The sequence below is a fragment of the Leguminivora glycinivorella genome, chromosome 1 (assembly GCF_023078275.1).
Source record: "Leguminivora glycinivorella isolate SPB_JAAS2020 chromosome 1, LegGlyc_1.1, whole genome shotgun sequence".
Taxonomy (NCBI): Eukaryota; Metazoa; Arthropoda; class Insecta; order Lepidoptera; family Tortricidae; genus Leguminivora; species Leguminivora glycinivorella.
The window spans coordinates 26247489-26267622 of record NC_062971.1 but is presented as its reverse complement, the minus strand read 5'-3'; the positions used below and the strand labels follow the sequence as shown (position 1 = coordinate 26267622).

Here is a 20134-nt window from a genome sequence, read left to right as displayed (position 1 = left end):
GTCGCTTTCGTAAAAACTAGTGCCTACGCCAAATCTTGGGATTAGTTGTCAAAGCGGACCGCAGGCTCCCATGAGCCGTGGCAAATGCCGGGATAACGCAAGGAAGATGATGATGTTTTCTAGGTACATATATATAATGGAACTAAGATCGGTTTTCTTTAATTTTAAGTAGTTTTTTTTATATTTAAAATGTGTTTTTAGGGTTTCGTAGTCAACTAGGAACCCTTATAGTTTCGCCATGTCTGTCTGTCTGTCCCTCCGTCCGTCCGTCCGTCCGCGGATAATCTCAGTGACCGTTAGAACTAGAGAGCTGAAATTTGGTACCAATATGTATATCAGTCACGCCGACAAAGTGCAAAAATAAAAAGTGGAAACAATGTTTTATTAGGGTACCCATCCCCCTACACGTAAAGTAGGGCGTGATTTTTTTTTTCATTTCAACCCTAACGTGTGATTTATTGCTGGATAGGTATTTAAAAATGAATTACTGAAATCGTTTTTTGATAATATTAATATTTTCGGGAATAATCGCTCCTAAAAGAAAAAAAAGTGTCCCCCTTCCCCCTCTAACTTTTTAAATCACAAAAATAGAACTTTATAAACTTTCTAGGAAAACTGTTTTGAACTTGATAGGTTCTGTAGTTTTTTAAAAATATGGAAAACTACGGAAGACCCGAGCGGCTATCTACCGGCTGAGAGCGTGTCGGGCCACGCTCAGTGCAGGCACTGAGCGTGGTCCGACACGCTCTCGGCCGGTTTTTAAATATTATGTTGTTTTAATTGCATGGAGCACAGGAAGGTCCACATCTATGTATTAGTTTTTTGTAAGGAAATACAACTCTACGCTACACCTACTTGCTTTAGTTGACTGTTGACACACTGAGACAGTGGATGCGCCAGAGTATAAAAGAGTGATTACCATCTCTTGTCAAAGATCTTGTTGAGACGAATCAAACGAACCCAAACAAGAAGTGGCTTCAAGACCTGGTCGTGGAATACTCTTGACTACCTTCCAGCTTCACCATCAGATCCTGGGTATCATCTCTTGTCAAAGATCTTGTTGAGACGAACCAAACGAGCCCAAACACGGAGTGGTTTCAAGACCTGGTTGATGAATTCTCTTGACTACCTTCCAGCTTCATCATCAGATCCTGGGTACCATCTCTTGTCAAAGATCTTGTTGAGACGAACCAAACGAGCCCAAACACGGAATGGTTTCAAGACCTGGTTGATGAATTCTGTTGACTACCTTCCGGCTTCATCATCAGATCCTGGGTACCATCACCTCTTGTCAAAGATCTTGTTGAGGCAAATCAAACGAGCCCAAACACGAAATGGTTTCAAGACCTGGTTGATGAGAACTCATGACTACCTTCCGGCTTCATCATCAGATCCTGGGTACCATCACCTCTTGTCAAAGATCTTGTTGAGGCAAATCAAACGAGCCCAAACACGAAATGGTTTCAAGACCTAGTTGATGAGAGCTCATGACTACCATCTGACTTCATCATCAGATCCTGAGTACCATCTATTGTCAAAGATTTTGTTGAGACGAGTCAGTAACCTAAAATGATATTCAATAATAAATAATACTTACTAAAAATATTAGTCAAGTTAATTAGTTAGTTACCAAAGTCGTCAACCCAAGGATCAAAGTTTTCGGTCGCAGTATACATGCAACAGTACAGCCAAACACGCACACAAGTGCGGTTTTGGACACGGCGGGTGCCGCACACAATGACAAAATAACTTCGCGATCGTCGAGCCGCGTGCGGAGCGGACTAACATACGTCCTGCCTCTACAAGCTCTGCCGCGGTACTGACATCGCAAGCGCGCGTAACCGGTAATAAGGAGGCATTTTTAAAAAATCGTCAAAAATATTAAATTGCAATTAATAGAAAACCTTTGCATAAAATCTGTTTAAGTAAGCGTTGCAGATTATTTTTATATTAAAACTACTTCAAAAACACGTAAGTTTTCGAAGAAATTGACACTTAATCTGAGGTGATTTCTGAAACAAATTGGATTCATCATATCCTCATTTACTCTATTCTAAAGCCTTATAACAAAGAAGTAGTCTCAAAAGATTGTAGTACAGGATATACATAATACAAATTTACCACTTGAAGCATTCAAAACTATCCAAATTTTACAAATTAGACGGACTAAGTCAGCACTTTTCGCGGGTTTTCCTAAACATGCACCAGAAAAAAAATCATAATTAATTAAGTGAGTTAGTTTTTAAAAATCCAGTCTCACAACATGTAAGTTAAGAAGATTTCCTAATCGAATCCTGAACTTAATAAGTCTTTTAGATGACGGAAAGTGTAGCATTTTGCCGACTAAAACTATCAATTTTACATTATTACGACGTTTTCGTTGAATGCCCTCTTAATAATATGAGTGAAGATCGTGTTAGTTTAAATCAATAATTTGATATTACCCAAAAAAAGAGACAGTCAAACGATATTTTTGTATGAAACCGGCAAAAAGAAAGTGAAAGTTTTAACTTGGTACTCAAACACTTTCATTGTAGTAAAGAAAAATTTACATCATATATTCGATTAAGTATATCGAAAACAGTTCACAGAAGTACAATTCATCCATTGAATTACTATGTACTAACATACTAGAAATTACACCCCAAACAAAGTCTGTGCTCCGGCCGGCAGCGCGCGGGCGCGGCGCATGCGTGGGGAGGTACCGTCAGTACCGTGTCATAGAGTAAGACTTGACCAATGACCACCTAGACGCGACACTCTTAGTGTAGACCTTTTTTTATACTTTTTGTAAAATACTAACCCCCTTATTCATAAACGCACACTAAAGTTATCAAGCCGATAAAGTTCGTTTGTCCCTTTTCGGCGTATTGGTGTGATAGAAAGGGACAAACGAACTTTATCGGCTTGATAACTTTAGTGAACGTTTATGAATAAGGGGGTAAGTAGTTTAATTTTAGCACTATCATACATTGTGCTATGTTTAAGTTCTACTAAGTGAAACAAAAATACATTATTGATTTTTTTCATATAAGGTGAAATACCCCATAATGGACGGTGATGCCATTATGGACAAAAAAACACAAATCCTTAAAAATAAGTATCTAAAATTAGTTTCTATAAACTGACGGCTATGTACCATAAACTAGAGTTGTAGAGCTGTTTCATTTTGAAGTTTCAATTAATTCGGATATTTCTGAAGGATTTGGTGACAAGATAAAATTCATCAGTTTACTGAAAAAAATATCAAGACGAATTCTTAGTAATGTTGCTAAGAGAGTTGAGTTCATGTATAAAATAATAAAAAAATAATACTCGGTGTAAACTTGAATGCGTTTTACTTACTGCATTAAGCATTAGATAAGGTATAAAACATACTAGTTTGTTGCTCCAAAGATATAAAGAAATGGCGTTATTTTGCGAGTGTCCATTACTAGAACCGAAAAACTGCCTACCTCCTATGATGGACAAGGAACAATTTACAAAACCAAAATTTACAAGAAACAATCCTATGTTAAAATAAATCAAACTAATTGTATTTATGGTATATAAAATTGACTCATTGAGTATCAGTTGGCTTTAAAAGTAAAATTTTAAACTTATTTCACTGTCCATAATGGGGGATCCATTACTGGAGAACTGCCGTCCATAATTGGAGAAAAAACACCTAGTTTTAATTTGTTAAGTATGAAGAAACTAATAGGAGTATCCATTCTGCAATACGTTTGAAATGTAAAAGAAGGATAGGACATTCAAGATTTAACACGCTTAGCGGTAGAATTTTTACATTTATGAGTGAAATATCAAAAACAGGCGAAAATTTTCCTTAAACTGTCCATGATTGGGTCCGTTACCTTACCTACTTTAATTGCCCTTGAAGAAAATCATAGGTTATTAACCTATAACAATAATAATTGTATGAAAATATCGATTACAACTCGTGTTAGAACTGTGTAGTATTCATAAGTATAACGTGAAATAAATTTAACATTTCTCTTTTATATATTACAAACAGAATATAATCACAATTACTATACTTCATTACCTACATGTCAAGTCTGTGCGATTATGATGCGATTAATCTATGATTTCGTTCAACAAAATGGCAGCGATAGCTTCGCGTTTGAGGAGCGCGTCCCTTCATTGAAATAATTACTTAAATAAAGATCGATTAACATAGCGTGTATACTAACCGATGAAATGTGACACGTCAGTTTTATTCGATTTTCTCGTATGGCTTAAACAGCATCTTGTTGCGCAGGAAGGCATTTTTACATTTTATTTGTGTGCAGGCAGAAACATAAGTCCAATGGACTTATGTTTGTAGCGACCCGCCGTCCGTTGCTATTGTACAAAACGAATACAGACCGTCGCGTGCGGCGTGTGACCTTCGCCCGTCGAACCACCCGCCACCGGCGACGTTTCAAAGAAACCACCCTCAAACATTTCCGAACAAAACATTCGAACGTCGTCAGTCGCGGACCCGCGTAAAAAACCACAACACGTTCTATGAACATTGGTCAAGTGCGAGTCGGTTTTCGACCTTTCCATACAAAGAACTCATGAGCGCCTGAACGACTGTGATGGCAAAGTTAACTTTTCGCACTTTCAAGACTTTACGTATCTCGGAAACGATAAGAGATAGAGCAAAATGGACTTCAGATTTGGGCTGTCGTTGCCACAAATTCTATGTTTTCGTCAACAGAGACCTTTTTTTGGACCGATTTGAACAAAATTTTGCTCAGTCCACTTACAAACGGTCTTAAGCGCCTCCTTTTTAGTAGGAACTTAAGTCATTTTGGCAAATGAAAAAAAAAATTGAACAATTTCTAAAAAGAAAAAGACAGAAATGAATTTCTTTCTACCTGTCCATCACGCTTACAAAATTTTAAGACGTTTAGTAACTGCTTGCAGCGTCAGTGAGTGAAAATCTTAATTTGAGTTTTTTTCTCGTAAGTCCGACTTACGCTTGACTGTAGATTTCTAATAGGTTTTCCTGTAATCTACAGGTAGAGGGCTATCTCGTGTATTTTTTTGAAAATTTTACGCTAAGTAGTTTCGGAGATAAGGGGGGGAATGGTCATTTTTTGTCTATTTTCTTAAATTACTTCTAAAGTACAAAAATTAAAAATTAAAAAAAAATATATTTCAAATGCTCATAAAATGCTCTTTCATTTGATATATAACACAATATAGTTTTAATAACTTTGATTTTTAATTTTCAAGTTTACCCCCCAAAAGTGACCCATATAATTAAATTTCATTTGATTAAATTACATGTCCGTCTTTGGGCCATAGGTTTACATATGTGTACCAAATTTCAAGTAAATCGGTCCAGTAGTTTCGGAGAAATCGGCTGTAACAGAGGGACAGACAGACACACGAGTGATCCTATAAGGGTTCCGTTTTTCCTCTTTGAGGTACGGAACCCTAATAAGGGTTCCGTTTTTCCTCTTTGAGGTACGGAACCCTAAAAATATCCTTGATTCATAATAATGTCAAGACAAGTTCAAGTAATGCAACCCAGAGGGTGGAGGTTGTTTGTAATGTAAATTTTTTACTGACCTTCATAAATGTGGAGTCACAGGCGGTGCCATACCTACTTAATTTATAATAAATTTGTAGCAAAACCATATATATATCGATAGGGTGCGCAGACGCTGCTAAACGTGTGTATAATTTTGTCAACGGCTGTGTCAACGGCATACAGCTCATCCTGATGTCAGTAAAAAAAATGTGTAGTACGATAAGCGGCGGCTGTAAACTGTTACTTTTATTGGGTATGTGCCTATTTGAATTTTGATGATTGATTTTGTTTTCGACGTGATGTACCTACAGTGCGTAGCGCGACCAGTATCTTCGTTTCAGACGTATGATCGGTCGCCTCGCCCCGGTCCAAGTTCTCTGTCTCTGGTTTTCTCGTGTCGCTAAAGGTTTATCCTAACTCGACATTGATAATTTTTATTATAGTTTTTTTAGGTTTCCGTTAAGTACCTCAAAATGGGAAAACGGAACCCTTATAGGATCACTCGTGCGTCTGTCTGTCCGTCTGTCACAGACAATTTTCTCCGAAACTACTGAACCGATTACACATATTGTGTAAACCTAAAGACGGATATGTAAATTAAATAAAGAAAATTTGATTATAGGGGGACACTTTTGGGGGCTAAAAGTAAAAATTAAAAAATTCTAGTTTTTTTTTAACTAAATAGGTATATTGTGTTACATATCAAATGATAGAGCTTTTTATAAATATTTCAAAAATTGGCATAAAATGGGTTTTTCCACGAGACAGCCTTCAATCAATAATTGCAGGAAAACCTATTAGAAATCTTCGGACTGTTAAGCGTAAGTCGTACTTAGAAGAAAAAAACTCAAATTACGAATTTCACTCACTGCCGCTGCAAGTATAGTCACCAAATAAATATCTTGAAATTATGTGAGCGCGTTTGAACGTTACATATATTCATTTTTGTTTCGTTTTTTGAGAAATATGGTTCAAAATATCGATTATTTGCAAAAATGACTTAAGCGCCTTCAGAAGTGGAGGCGCTTAAGCCGTTCTTGTGATGTACGGAACCCTTACAAGAGTTACAAGTCTTACAAGTCTTACAACGCGATCCCAACTTAAGAAGGCTTTCATGTGAAAAATAGTGAAATCGCAACCGAGCGTTTAATCATACCGTGTGTGGTATCAAATTAAAGAGCTTTGTGAGTAGTTTACAAATATATACATACTAGCTTTTAGCCGCGGAAAGAGACAAAAAGTAGCCTATGTCACTTTCCATCCCTTCAACTATCTCCACTTAAAAAATCACATCAATTCGTTGCTTCGTTTTGCCGTGAAAGACGGACAAACAAACAGACACACACACTTTCGCATTTATAATATTAGTATGGATTATAGGACTTTTTCTACTTGGTCTAACAAAATATGAGAAAATGTTCAGAAATGGTAATCATTGTGACGGTGAAGGCTCGTTTTCAAAAAATTGCAAAAAATGCAAAAAAAAAAGAGCAATTTTAGTAAACTTTGCAGATTAATTTTGTATGAAAATAACTCCGATGTGATGTGATGAGTACAGAATATACGTATTATAAATTTACCAGTCAGTATTCCAAATTGTCCAAATTTTACAAATAAGATCGACTAATCCAGCGCTATACGCAGGTTTTCCTAAACGTGCATCAGAGAAAAAATCATAATTAATTTAGTAAGTTAGTTTTCAAAAATCCAGTCTGATAAGAATGAAGATAATAAGATGCACTAATTAAAACTTGAATTAAATATATCTATTAGATAACGGAAATTGTAGTATTTCACCGACAAAAACTATCAATTTTACATTATTTTGACGTTTTTCTTGAAAGCACCCTTAACTCGCATTTGGCAGCCCCAGGTTCAGTACCTATTACCAATTGTGGCTTTCCATTAAGGGGTGCTTCATTAATATGTGCACTGTGGATATTATTTTTATCAGAATTTCTAATAGAATTTCGAACGGAAAGAGGACCTTATTGTACTTGAAGTACCTATATTGACTCTTTTCCATGTTGGTAAAAATCTCAATTGTTCGAAGGCAACGGGTTCTTTATCTCGCGTGTCACAATCTGTCACGGCGCAATTGTGGCGCTCGTGCAAAGTCTACAAGGCAGACACATAGTGTAGGTAATTAGGTATAATATAGACAGTAAATCAAACTTTATCTGAATCCATTCAGCCGTTCCTGTGTTCCTGCGTGATCGAAGCAACATCAAACCATCACAGATTTACTACCTTTCATTTCACCCATATATGTTTAGATCTAATATATACTTGAGCTTCATTCAAATCAAAATTTCTTATTACGATTCTTATGACGATTCTTAAATCAACTCAAATTAACATACATAGCAGTAACAGTTCACCCCGAACTGTGAATTATGTAACAGATCCGTAGCTAGAGCTACCCCTGTAGAAAGCAGCATTAGTCATAAAATTCCAAAAAAAAGTACATTATCTACTAGTAGGGCAGGGTTGTCAGGGAAAAAAATGCGCTAGGCACCAGTGTCATCTGATTTTATGTGTATTGACCTATTGTACTCGTATACCTAGTTCAATATCGCCACACGGGATTAAAACTTATTGAACTAACGGGTGATAACAAAAAAATGAGAATACATTTGACAGGCATTTAAAGAAAACTCTTCAGATTAAAAAAAAAAATTGTTATATATGTTGAATAAATACAAGAATAAATATACAAAAATGTAATGGAGATTGGCATAGGATCCATGGTAAACTGTAAATCGGAGCTTGAACATGATGTTCGTAAAAAACCGGTGGACGATTTTTTTTTGTCCATCTTTCAAACACATGTTTTTTTTATTATTAATTGGGCAAAATTTTCAGCTCTCTAATTGTTTTTAGTTACCTATGCTTTATATCTTTCTGGTGTAGTAGAAACATCTCCAGTAAGTACCGTTTATATCCAATATTATGAGTTTTACTAAAAGGCAAATTTCTTCCATCATCTAAAATGAACGATTTCCTTGAATCATTTCACGTCATGCAACGACATTACGACGTAACAGTCGATTTTTGATCGTATGTGGATTCTGGTGCCCTCGCCTACTTTCAGTATTTCAGACTAATCGTTTTTCACGATTTACAGATGTATGAGTAAGTATATTTCAATATTATAGCGACATATCGTTGGCTTATGGAATTTGTATCATTAAAATTACTGTAAAGTAACTTCAACGCCCTCTTAGTCATAATCTTCGCTGGTCGACTGCTGCCACCTCTTCGAACTACCGTCAAGGATGACAGAATTCTATAGATGGTAGAAATTGCCACGTTTTTCTTGCTAAAATGATCCACTGTGAACGTTTTACAGAGGCGCGAATGTTAGGAAGTCTAAAGTGTACAGCGCGTAGTTTCAAAGCTTCTTGCTATCCACGCCGTCTTTGAGCAACAAAATAACCAGGGAGCGTACTTTTCATGCCGATGACATTAATCTGACGTCACGCTCCATATAGGATGATCCCAAATAGTTTTATTGTAAATTATTAATCATTAGTCGTCAATCATTTTAATCGTGTACAAATTACTTCAAATACAGTAGTCCATTTACATGTGGCATAAATAATACCTACTTGAAATGAGAAACGTGAATAAAATGATTTGATTTGTTTTTATAAATAAATTTAATTAAATAGTATTGTTAAAAACACATTACAATAAATACGTAGAAAAGAGAATTCCTCTCTAACGTAAAGCACACCATCCTTCTTGCATTCATTACCATGCAAAGAAATTCATAACTTAAAATGATTAATGACTAATGATTAATAATTTACAATAAAACAATTTGTGATCATCCTATATGGAGCGTGACGTCAAATTGATGTCATCGGCACGAAAAGTACGCTCCCTGAAAATAACTTATGAAAAAAACAAATGACGATTATGTTACACAAAAGAGATAATTAGTAACAACTTCTAGAACAAACTTTTTTTCAATGGTTGACTAGTATTTTTTCTAGAGCTGCATAAATGTATTCTCATTTTTTTGTTATCATCCGTTAAGTACATATATTTTTATGTTTGTGGATATGACCTTATTTTGTATATTTTCAAACAAACACATTCAGATGGTTCCATTCTGATGTTCATCCCATTAACATTATAATGCAGCTGTTTCTCGTACGTGAACTAAAACATAATATTTGTCACCTAGTATTGTTTTTTTTTATCAGTGACGTTAATATACATACTTATTACACATTCGTTACGGTAATATTAATTTAATCGGTGATATCAATGAATCATACAGCGGTCGGTAGAAAAACAATTATACCTACATATATATAAATAAAAATGTTCGCTAAGTAGTAGATGAGATGAAATTGCGTTACGATCGGCTTGAATCCTGAGCGTAGCGAGGAATATGAGAAAACGAAAATCGTGAACCATTTTCTTTTTTTATTGAACTAAAAATTTTTTTTTAGTTCAATTAAAAAAATAAATGGCAATATTTTTTACCACAATCTTTACGTCGTTCAGGCAATTTACCTACCGTTTTTCGTTAACGTTTTATTTTTTAATCTGATGCATTAGCTATGGATGTAAAACAATCATTTAACTGTTCTTTACTATTAATAATATTTATGCCCATAGCTAATCTGTACAACTAACCTTGCAGGTATATTTCATCGTACACAAGCGGCTTATTTACGTTGTTATAAAGGGTATGTATTTTTAAAACCTACATTTATTTATCACAATACCTACAGGTACACGTATAGAGACATATTGTATACCTATGTAAAAGCTGACTTCAACGACTGCAATTTAAAATTTACATATACATATGGAAGTGCATGCCGACTGCACAAGAATACACTTTTGCTGCAACTTCTGATGAGAAGCTCCATGCATAAAATTTTGCCAGAGACTAGGAGTCTGTGCAGTGTGAAATAGGTACAAGGGTTTTAAGTCTCATCACTCTCTCTCGGTGAGATTTTGAATATATGTAAGTAATTTTGATTATTGCAAGTGAATTGAATATCATTCTTCTTATCTTGTTTAGTTTAAAATCTAATTTGTAATTTGCCGTTTTAAGGTAAAAAATGTAATAAGACCTATGTCAGCAACGTCCTTTCTTCTCCTCTATTCTCAAACACAACACTCAAAAATCCAAAGTTATGTTTATCCGAGTCGATTTGATAGATCTTAGGTATATGTATTAACCAAGATATCTACATTTAATTTTCAGAACTACACTAGACAATTACGATGAAGTTCCATTGTCAAACGCCCCGCTCCTAATCAACTCAACATGCCTCAATCTTGGTCGGCAGACCGTGGCAATGACATTTGGCTACATGGGCAAGGTGGATGGGCCGTTCACCACGGCTATTCTCTTGGCCTTTCTAGCCCTTCAAACGATAAACGTCATCCTTCTGAATTGGCAGAAGGAAGCTCAATCCGGAATTCTCGGCCCGCTATTGAGTTATCCTGGAGCAGTTACGAATGCCAAAATAGTAAGTAACCTTCGTACCTTCGTAGGTACATTTTAAGTTAAAAAGTGAAGATTTAGGCAGCGTTTTAGTCGTTATCATCTTATCCTGTCTGTATTTGGTTATGGTGAGGTATAGGTACACACACACACACATACGTACTTAGACCACCCACGAGGAATAGGTATGTAGGTTGCATCAGCTAACCTTGGCCTACATTGTATATTTCCAATAACCTTGTAATGCACCTGCATCTGTGCACCTGTAATGCAGCTGTAATCCCATATACCTGTAACTTGATATTATATTCCTTTAATTATAATTCTATTTTCTATTAAACTATGTCAAGGTCAATCTTACACGTGACTGCAAATGAACAAAGAATTTGTGGGCTACCTTCCCACTTACACCTAAACTTACATTAATAATATATTTACACTTATAATAAAATAAAATCATTAATATATACACATATTTATTTATATACATTTTATACACATATATACATTGACTTACATCACTAAACAAACAGACACAATATTATATTACATTTACATATTTATAATATACACGTTAAGTTTATGTATCGTCCGTCAATAATTTGCCGTACCAACAGGTCGTTGTGTGCTATGCAAACGCGCACCGCGATAGCAGTTCTTTGTTCGCGGGGCCCGGTTTCGATGCGTCCAGTACCGGCCGGCAAGCGCCGCGCCCCACCTCAGTCGATGCCAGTGTTGCCAGATCTACTGATTTAGCAGTAGATCTACCTGATTTTGAAAAAATCTACTGATCTACTGCTTTTTTAGTAATTTTTCAAGAAATCTACCTGCTTTTTCCCAAATCGATATTTTTTAGTATAAACAATTGGATTGGCTTAAAATTTTTACTATAGACGGTCCAACAACTTTGTCAAGGCGATAAATTAAAATTTTCTATGGGATTTCAATTTTTAAAGTTGCTGCTTTTTTTCTAGTGAAAGAAATCGCTTGACAGACTTTATATCTGTGATTGTTCGTAGTGTAGTGGCAGCACAAACTACTAAGAAAATACTACGTGGTAGCTTGCTATTAGCAATAGCGATTTAGGCGGGTGCAAGAAGTTTGATGTTTGTATTCTAACTGGTTTTATGTGTGTTCATATAAAATAATAGTACATTACGTCAGATGCCGGGAAAGAAGGGCTTACATGCTGTGTAGGTATATCCAGCTGAGTAGGATAGCGATACGAAGCCTGTAAAGCCATTTTCACGGCGAGGCATGTATAGTGCTTTTCTCAAATTTGCAATGAAATGAAAAAAAAATCTCTTGATAGTTTTGATTACTAAATGTCATGGTGTAGTGTCAGCATTTGACGTTTAGAAACAAATGAAGGGTGCATTACAGGCTTTGAAGTGTGAACTGTACTATGAAATTCCTTTACATATCATCTTCACTCAGCTCACCGAATACGTAGTAGTTCCCAAAAACATTTCATTCCGAGTTTGAGAAAAAGTTCTTATTTGTGCAACTGCCCCATCGATACTGAATAGGAATGGAATCAATTGAATTCATCCTACACCTTATAAAACAAAGTCCCCCTTCGCGTCTCGTCTGTCTATGTGTGTTCGCGATAAACTCAAAAAACTACTGAATGAATTTTCATGCGGTTTTCACCTATGTGAATTAGTGATTCTTGGGGAAGGTTTAGGCATATAATTTGTTGAGACTTTGTTTGAAATATGATGACGAATATGAAAAAAAAAATGACGATATTTGGTAAACAAGTCAGACAAAATCCCACTGGCTGAGAGCCTTAATCGAAAACGCTGCCCAAACCGTTTGAGCCGTATCAAAGAGCTGCTGAAAATAATAGGCAAGTCACCGTTTTCAACCGGTATTTTAGTGAAAGTGAGATTCAAAAATCGGCCTCCTGTAGGTACCCAATCTTCTTAGTAGTTTGTGGCGAAATAGTGTAAGGTGCATTAGGGTAATTTCGAATGACAGGAATGCTCTGGTAATTCAGAAAGGGGAATCTTGATATGATGGAAATAATGGTAATTTATGTGCGACTTTCGAAATTAGACGACTTTCGGAATTAAATTACCCTAATGCACCTTATCTCTCAAGTTTTAATCTTCGTAAAAATTGTATGGTATAAGTAAGTTTTTCTTGACTGCGGCTTTTCGAGTCGGTTTTTGTTCCATACAAACATTTGATCATGGATAAGAAAGAAAAAAATTGTCAAAAATGACCTTTTGTACCTGTTTTTTCCAAAACCTAATAAACGCCAATCTTCATGAATTTGAAATCGCGAGAAGTGTTTTAAGAGTTCTAGGACCGTTTTTGTGTAACAGCATAATTTTTCTTTCATTCTTCTGCACTTGGTATCAATATTTGTAATCTACTGCTTTTTCTCCCAATCTACTGGTTTTTTATTCATTTTTCTACTGTATACTTCAGATTCCGTCTGGCAACACTGGTCGATGCACGATACTGACGCGAAACGCATGTCGCTTATGACCGCTAGACGCATTACGATCGCTATCGCTTTGCCTTTGTTTAAACTGTATTTTCTATTTCTTCCGTACTGTTACCTTCTGTGTTTCTATCTTCTGAACTTTGGACATTCCTTCTGTGTTGTAAACATATTTATAGACATTATAATATTTATTGGAGAAAGTGGATGTTTGCATTTTGTGGCTGACCTACGTCACGCACCCTGCCTGCAACCCCATAAATTAACATAGTATATAAGGGAAACCATTTTCCTTCAATAAAGGTTTCTATACTGGACAGTCACGTCTTTCACTACTCTCCCGTAACGCCTCCAACGCCGTACACTTCAATGTCCTCTACTACTACTTTTAATTTTAAATTTTAATATATATTTTTTGCTAGGTTGGTGATGATACTGGAGAAGCCATAACGGCTCTGGTACAAGCTGGGTTCAATGTGAAACAACTATACCTCCTAGGATTTTCCTTGGGTGCCCATGTCATGGGGTACGCTGGCAAAAAGGCGAAAGGATACGGCTATAGTGTTGGACGGTAAATAACTAATTAAAATTATATTCTGGAACAGTAGGAAAAAGGCACAAAGGCCCACTTACCTTATAAATTTTATATTCGCGTGTTTTTTTATACTGACAAAGTCTTTCAGAATATGTACTTACCTTCCTAGAGTATTAGTGACCTAGAGTATTGGTGTCTAGGTCACTTATCTCACAAATAAACGAATCTCTTTACCTAACTTAACTTAATTTTTTTGTAATGGATAAATAAATATAATTTTAACTTCATTCATGCCTATATTACCTACTTTATGTCAAGGCTAAAAAACTCTTCACTGCTTATGTTATATATTTTGGTAAATCCAGCATCTCAGGTTTGGACCCAGCGAGAGCTTTGTTTGAAAACACACAGAACGGACTGGACAGCTCGAGCGCAGATCATGTGGACGTCATCCACACCGACCCCGGCGGCTACGGTATCAATTGCTCGCTGGGCACCATCGACTTCTGGGTCAACTACAAGGGCAAGCATAGCACGCAGCCCGGCTGCCCTAATGGCACCTACCCAATGTTCAGCTCCGAAGGTTAATATCATAGAGTATTTTTATTAAGCAGAAACGTCTGCTAACGATTCTAAACATTTTTATATTAAAGGAAAAAATGGAAAAATTTACGCTTCCGGCGGGACTTGAACCCGCACCAATTTTGCAATCCGTGCAATGCTCTTACCAATTGAGCTACGGAAGCCACGCCGGACTTCGCAAATCTTTCCATGCCTTTCCTTTTTTACACGTCTTAGGGTGACGTCTAGCGCCATCTACCGACAGACTATTACATCTTGTAACATCTTGTTGTGTTGTTGTGTGTTGTGTCTTGGAAGCGTAAATTTTTCCATTTTTTCCTTTAATATAAAAATCATAGAGTATATTGAATAGTATTGTTAATATGACTTCCATCGCCAACACAACACAGTTTTATTTTTTATTTTTTGCCCTGACAATGCATGGGTGCTTTGGCCAACAAGTTTGTCTGATTATTCGTAGCCAGTACTTAATTATAGGCAACTACGTAATATAATATTTGCAAGCTGACTTGGTACGGCAAGAGTGAACTACTCATAGTTTATGGCCACTAAATTAAAAGAACAAGCTTTAAGTTAGTAGATTTCACCATAATCTTCAAACATACTATTATCAATACATATTTTTATAATATTATACTTATTATTGTATAAGTACGAGTATGTATCTCAAACGGAAAGAACGTAGGCTTTTAGATATTTTTGTTTTATCGACGCACTTCACGACCACCGGTCATTTTTGACGACAGGTCTGGCCTAGCGCGTAGTGACCCTGCTTGCTACGCCGCGGTCCCGGATTCGAATCCCGGTAAGGGCATTTATTTATGTGATGAACACAGATATTTGTTCCTGAGTCATGGATGTTTTCTATGTATACATATAAGTATTTGTATACTATATAATAATATAACGTTGTCTGAGTACCTGGGCCATTTATTTCAAAGTTGTCCACCCCACATTTTTTTTGGATTTGAATTTTTTTTTATGTGGTTTCCACTCAGAATCGCGAGCTCTTTCAATCCTAATAGGAGAAAAAAAATGTCCCAAGATTTCCATACATTTTTCAAATCTTCCATTCCGTTACTGCCATACAAAATGTATGAAAAAATGGTAACGGAATGGGAAAATAACCTTGGGACACTTTTTTTCTCCTATTAGGATTGAAAGAACTCGCGATTCTAAGTGATTCATCACGTAAAAAATACCCATGTTAAAAAAAGTGGGGTGGACAACTTTGAAAAAAATGGCCCACCTACCTGCAACACAATCCTTTTTGAGCTTACCGTGGGGCTCTGTGTAGTCTGGGCAGTCTGTGTAAGAATGTATATTTATTTATTATTTATTTCAGACCTGTGTAGTCACGACCGCTGCTGGAAGCTTTTCATAGAGTCTCTACAATCGCCCACGGCCTTCCCAAGCGCCTTTTCGCCAGATTATTACACCTGGGCGACAAATCCCGCCAGCTCGACACGCACTGAATATATGGGATACTCAGTAAACCTAAGGTATGATAAAAGTCAAAACCAGGTGGTGGTAGAGAGGCCTTCCCGGCTACATCAGTGCTGGGCGCTGATGGGTGACACTGATCAGCATTCTCACTCTCAGCACCACTTATACCGTCTAAATGAGAGACGGTCGTCACAAACTAAGATGCTTAATTGCTTATGCCACATCAACTTTTGCCTCTCCTGTTAGCTGATTGTGGATTTTAAATTTTAACAGACTCACTCACGGGCTTACCTGTAAGTAGCTTGTACTGTTTACATCATGTGTTCTAGTTTTGACACCCTGATAACAATCTTCTATGTACCTAAGCCTCCATATGTAACTACACACGTAGTCGCAAGTGCTTTTGATCTCGTATTTTTCTAATAATCGCTCCTTAAGCCTCCGCCACACATAAAGCGTTTTGATAGCGTAGCGTGAGCGGAGCGCAATGATAGCGGTGCGCCGGCGGAACGCTGGCGTTCCGCTCGCAATCCGCGCTCGTTAGTTCCCGCTGGGCGCAACGCCAGCGTTCGTCCGGCGCACCGCTATCGTTGCGCTCCGCCTACGCTATCAAAACGTGCATGTGTGGCCGAGCTTTTAGAATAGAAATGCCTCGTTGATCGTAGTAATCCCGATAGGACCCCAATGATTGTAGTTGTACTTTAGTTGTAAGACAACTTTTTTGTGTTTCCAGTGCTACGGGCAACTATTTCCTGACCACAGGGCCGACGTCACCATACAGCTTGGGGACCCGGGGGCTGTATCCGAGCGACAACCAGACGACGTCGTGATGGAGACATCAGAGACCTTCCATGGATGATCCATCACCATCAAAGTGCGGAAAACTAGAATAACTGTCAACGTCAAAGTCAAGATTGCTTATCTTCCTGAAAATAATTATATTTTTATCCAAATTATTGATGCAAATATAACTTTGTTACCTCAAAACGTTTGAAAAGTGGAATTTACAGAGCCAATATTGTGGACGAAAATTTAGCGGGCGTCTCGAGGAAAATTTTGATAATGAGATAAAAGTGACGCATCCGTCGAACCACGTCCAGTTTACGTGAATTAGCCCGACTAGTTGTGACCAGTGATATACCTACGCAAACCTCACGAATTTGCAGCCCAACGGATTAGGCCTCAAAAAAATGCCCTGGGAAGCCGGCATAAGGCAGCTTCCATTCGCTCCCACGAACTGGAATTTGGACCTCACTACGCTGCGCAACGCCTTTGAAATGCATGAATGATCCTCTTCAGGCTGAACAAAATCATAATAATAGTTTTATTTTCTTTTACCTACTTATTTACTTTAAAGTTTTTAGTTTATTACTTGTCTTTTAATTTAAGTTCCGTATTGTAGATGCCCCTCGCAAGCCTTTCCTGCCCTACAGGAACTATTGCATCGTCAGAGAATCTTCTTCGTTGCCCGGAATGTTCGAAACCAAATTATTTTAAAGGCACTAGGGGTCTTAACATACATATTACCAAAATACACCGAAGATGCGATACTCAGCCGTCAACAAGTACTACACCGCCCCAGCCCTGCGTTCCGTCACCTCCATCATATCAGACCACACCTCTACCTGCGTTCTTGTCCTCGGTGCATGGTGCTCAAAGCCTTATAGGTAAAATATTAGAACCTTCAATTGGTTCTATAGAAGCCGCACACTGCTCCGAGGCCAAGAACGTTTGGTCCATAACCTGTCCAAACACGGACCCGCCTGCCAATCTCTGTTGGCAGAGGCAATGGGACGAGCCGCTCTGTCAACTAGTACGGGAAAACCTTTTAAATACGTCAACTAGTTCGACAGACCGAGCTCGTCTCCTTGCGACTGCGGAGTGGGAGTCGGGTCTGTGGCTACAGGCTTTACCCTCACCAAACATTGGGACTCTGCTGGATAACACCACCTTTTGCCTAGCAGCTAGCTTGCGTTTGGGGGCATCAACAAACCAGCCTCATCGCTGTCAATGCGGTACCATGGTGGACACATTGGGTCACCATGGCCTCTCATGCGCCCGAAGCGCTGGAAGGATCCCGCGCCACGCCAGTATCAATGATGTTATCCGTCGGGCCCTTGTCAGCGCGAAAGTGCCAGCAGTCCTGGAGCCCACCGGCCTGGCTAGGGACGACGGCAAGAGGCCTGACGGTATGACACTGGTGCCTTGGAGCATGGGTCGGCCGCTAGTTTGGGACGCTACTTGCGTTGATACACTGGCGCCGTCCCATGTTCCGGTCACCAGCGTTGCTGCTGGCGCTGCGGCATCCTCAGCCGAAAGCATCAAACGCCGCAAATATGCCACCCTAGGAACTAGCTACATATTTGCGGCGTTTGGTGTTGAGACCTTGGGGCCATGGGGGCCCAGTGCCCGTCATTTGTATAAGGATTTGTCGTCTCGCCTGATAGAGACCTCAGGCGACCAGAGGGCTGGCCAGTATTTCGCGCAACGTATAAGTATCGCTATACAGCGTGGAAATGCTGCCAGTCTTCTGGGTACCTTGCCCATTGACGGCGATTTAGGCCAAATTTTTTATTTATAAGTAGGTTAGGTATTTAGTTTTAAGTAGTTTTATCATGTTTTTATTTGTTTTATTCATAAAGAATAACTTCTATTATTTACAAATTATTGTCAGTAGCGATATTAAAGTCTGTCTCTTGATTGTAGATTTATTTTTACATAGTTTTTTTTTTGTATTTGAGTTGAGTTAAGTTGTTGATTAAAGCTAGTAAACCTTAATCCCTAAAGTCCTCCCGTAAACCCTTATTGTCAGTAGCGATATTAAAGTCTGTCTCTTGATTGTAGATTTATTTTTACATAGTTTTTTTTTTGTATTTGAGTTGAGTTAAGTTGTTAATTAAAGCTAGTAAACATCCCTAAAGTCCTCCCGTAAACCCTAATCAATAAATGTACTCTATGCTAGTACCTACACTTTAGATCCACAGTTCACTCGGGCGTATTACAAACTTTTGCGGCGGATTGTAGCCACCCAGTTAATTCAAATTTTGTATAGAAATTAGCGGTGGGAAACAAGCATAATAGTCGTCTGATGGTAAGGTACAAACTACTAAGAAGATACTACGTATGGTATTAGACACTGTAGAAAGGTGTTTCACTCCGCAAGTCCGCATCCTCGATGACCCTATTATCCATACTCCATATTCAATTTTCTCAAAACTCACTTCTTAATGTTATAAATGGGAAAGTGTGTGTGTCTGTTCGTTTGTCCGTCTTTCACGGCAAAAGGGAGCGTCGAATTGACGTGATATTTTAAGTGGATATAGATGAAGGGATGGAGCACTTCATCCCTTCAACTATACATAGGCTAAGTACTTTACGTGTCTTTCTAACTAACCTCACACTGCCCTAAAATGGGGTGTGGATTTTTGTGTGGAGTATTCCGCAATTTTCGAATTTAACGCTAGCGTAGCTGCGGGCAAAATAGTTATTTGTTATACAAGGGGGCAAAGTTGTATTTTAACGCCGAGTGTGGAATTAAAAAACGAGCAAGAGAAAGGATTCTATAGTTGAACCACGAGCGAAGCGAGTGGTTCAACTATAGAATCCTGAACTTGCGAGTTTTTTAACACACGAGAAGTAAAATACATTTGCACCCGAGTGTAACACAAAACTTTTCCCCTTACTATAGCGAGGAAACTACAATGCAAAAAATGCATTTAACACTGCTTCCAGTAGTTCCACAGGTGGTAAATCATCTTTATTACTAGATTCATCTACTTTTATCGATTTTAAAGAAGTTAATTTGACTTTATTCAAGGTCAAATTACTTTACCCACTAGTGGATAAAATGCGTTTTTACCCGCTGGTATTAAAGGACAAAACACGTGTTTCCGAGCTAGTAAGGTGAAAACTAGTTTACCTGATGCTACCAGTTGTTGATGATTTTGAATGCCAGTAGGTAGTTGATGATTTTGAAGCATAAATATTGAATAATTTGATGGATTTTATTTAGTTTGATGTTTAACAGCTAAGTGCGTTTCCACATTAGCCGATCCGATATCGGATGTAGGAAGGATTTCAAAGATGGTGGTTGAAATGTATGGGATATCGGTC

At 37.7% G+C, this 20134-nt stretch overlaps 1 protein-coding gene and 1 non-coding gene across 2 annotated transcripts; one reads left to right on the top strand and one right to left on the bottom strand.

Moving 5' to 3' along the window:
* The first annotated feature begins 5638 nt into the window (after window positions 1-5638).
* On the top strand, window positions 5639-18732 carry LOC125230997 (pancreatic triacylglycerol lipase-like). The gene is made up of 7 exons (XM_048136323.1): window positions 5639-5780; window positions 10188-10233; window positions 10761-11028; window positions 13881-14029; window positions 14359-14576; window positions 15921-16077; window positions 16755-18732. Exons 1-7 carry the CDS (start codon window positions 5720-5722, stop codon window positions 16849-16851), a joined length of 996 nt encoding a protein of 331 aa, XP_047992280.1. The 5' UTR covers window positions 5639-5719; the 3' UTR covers window positions 16852-18732.
* On the bottom strand, window positions 14666-14739 carry Trnas-gga. The gene has a single exon. It is a non-coding gene; the product is annotated as a tRNA-Ser (tRNA).
* Window positions 18733-20134: the final 1402 nt, after the last annotated feature.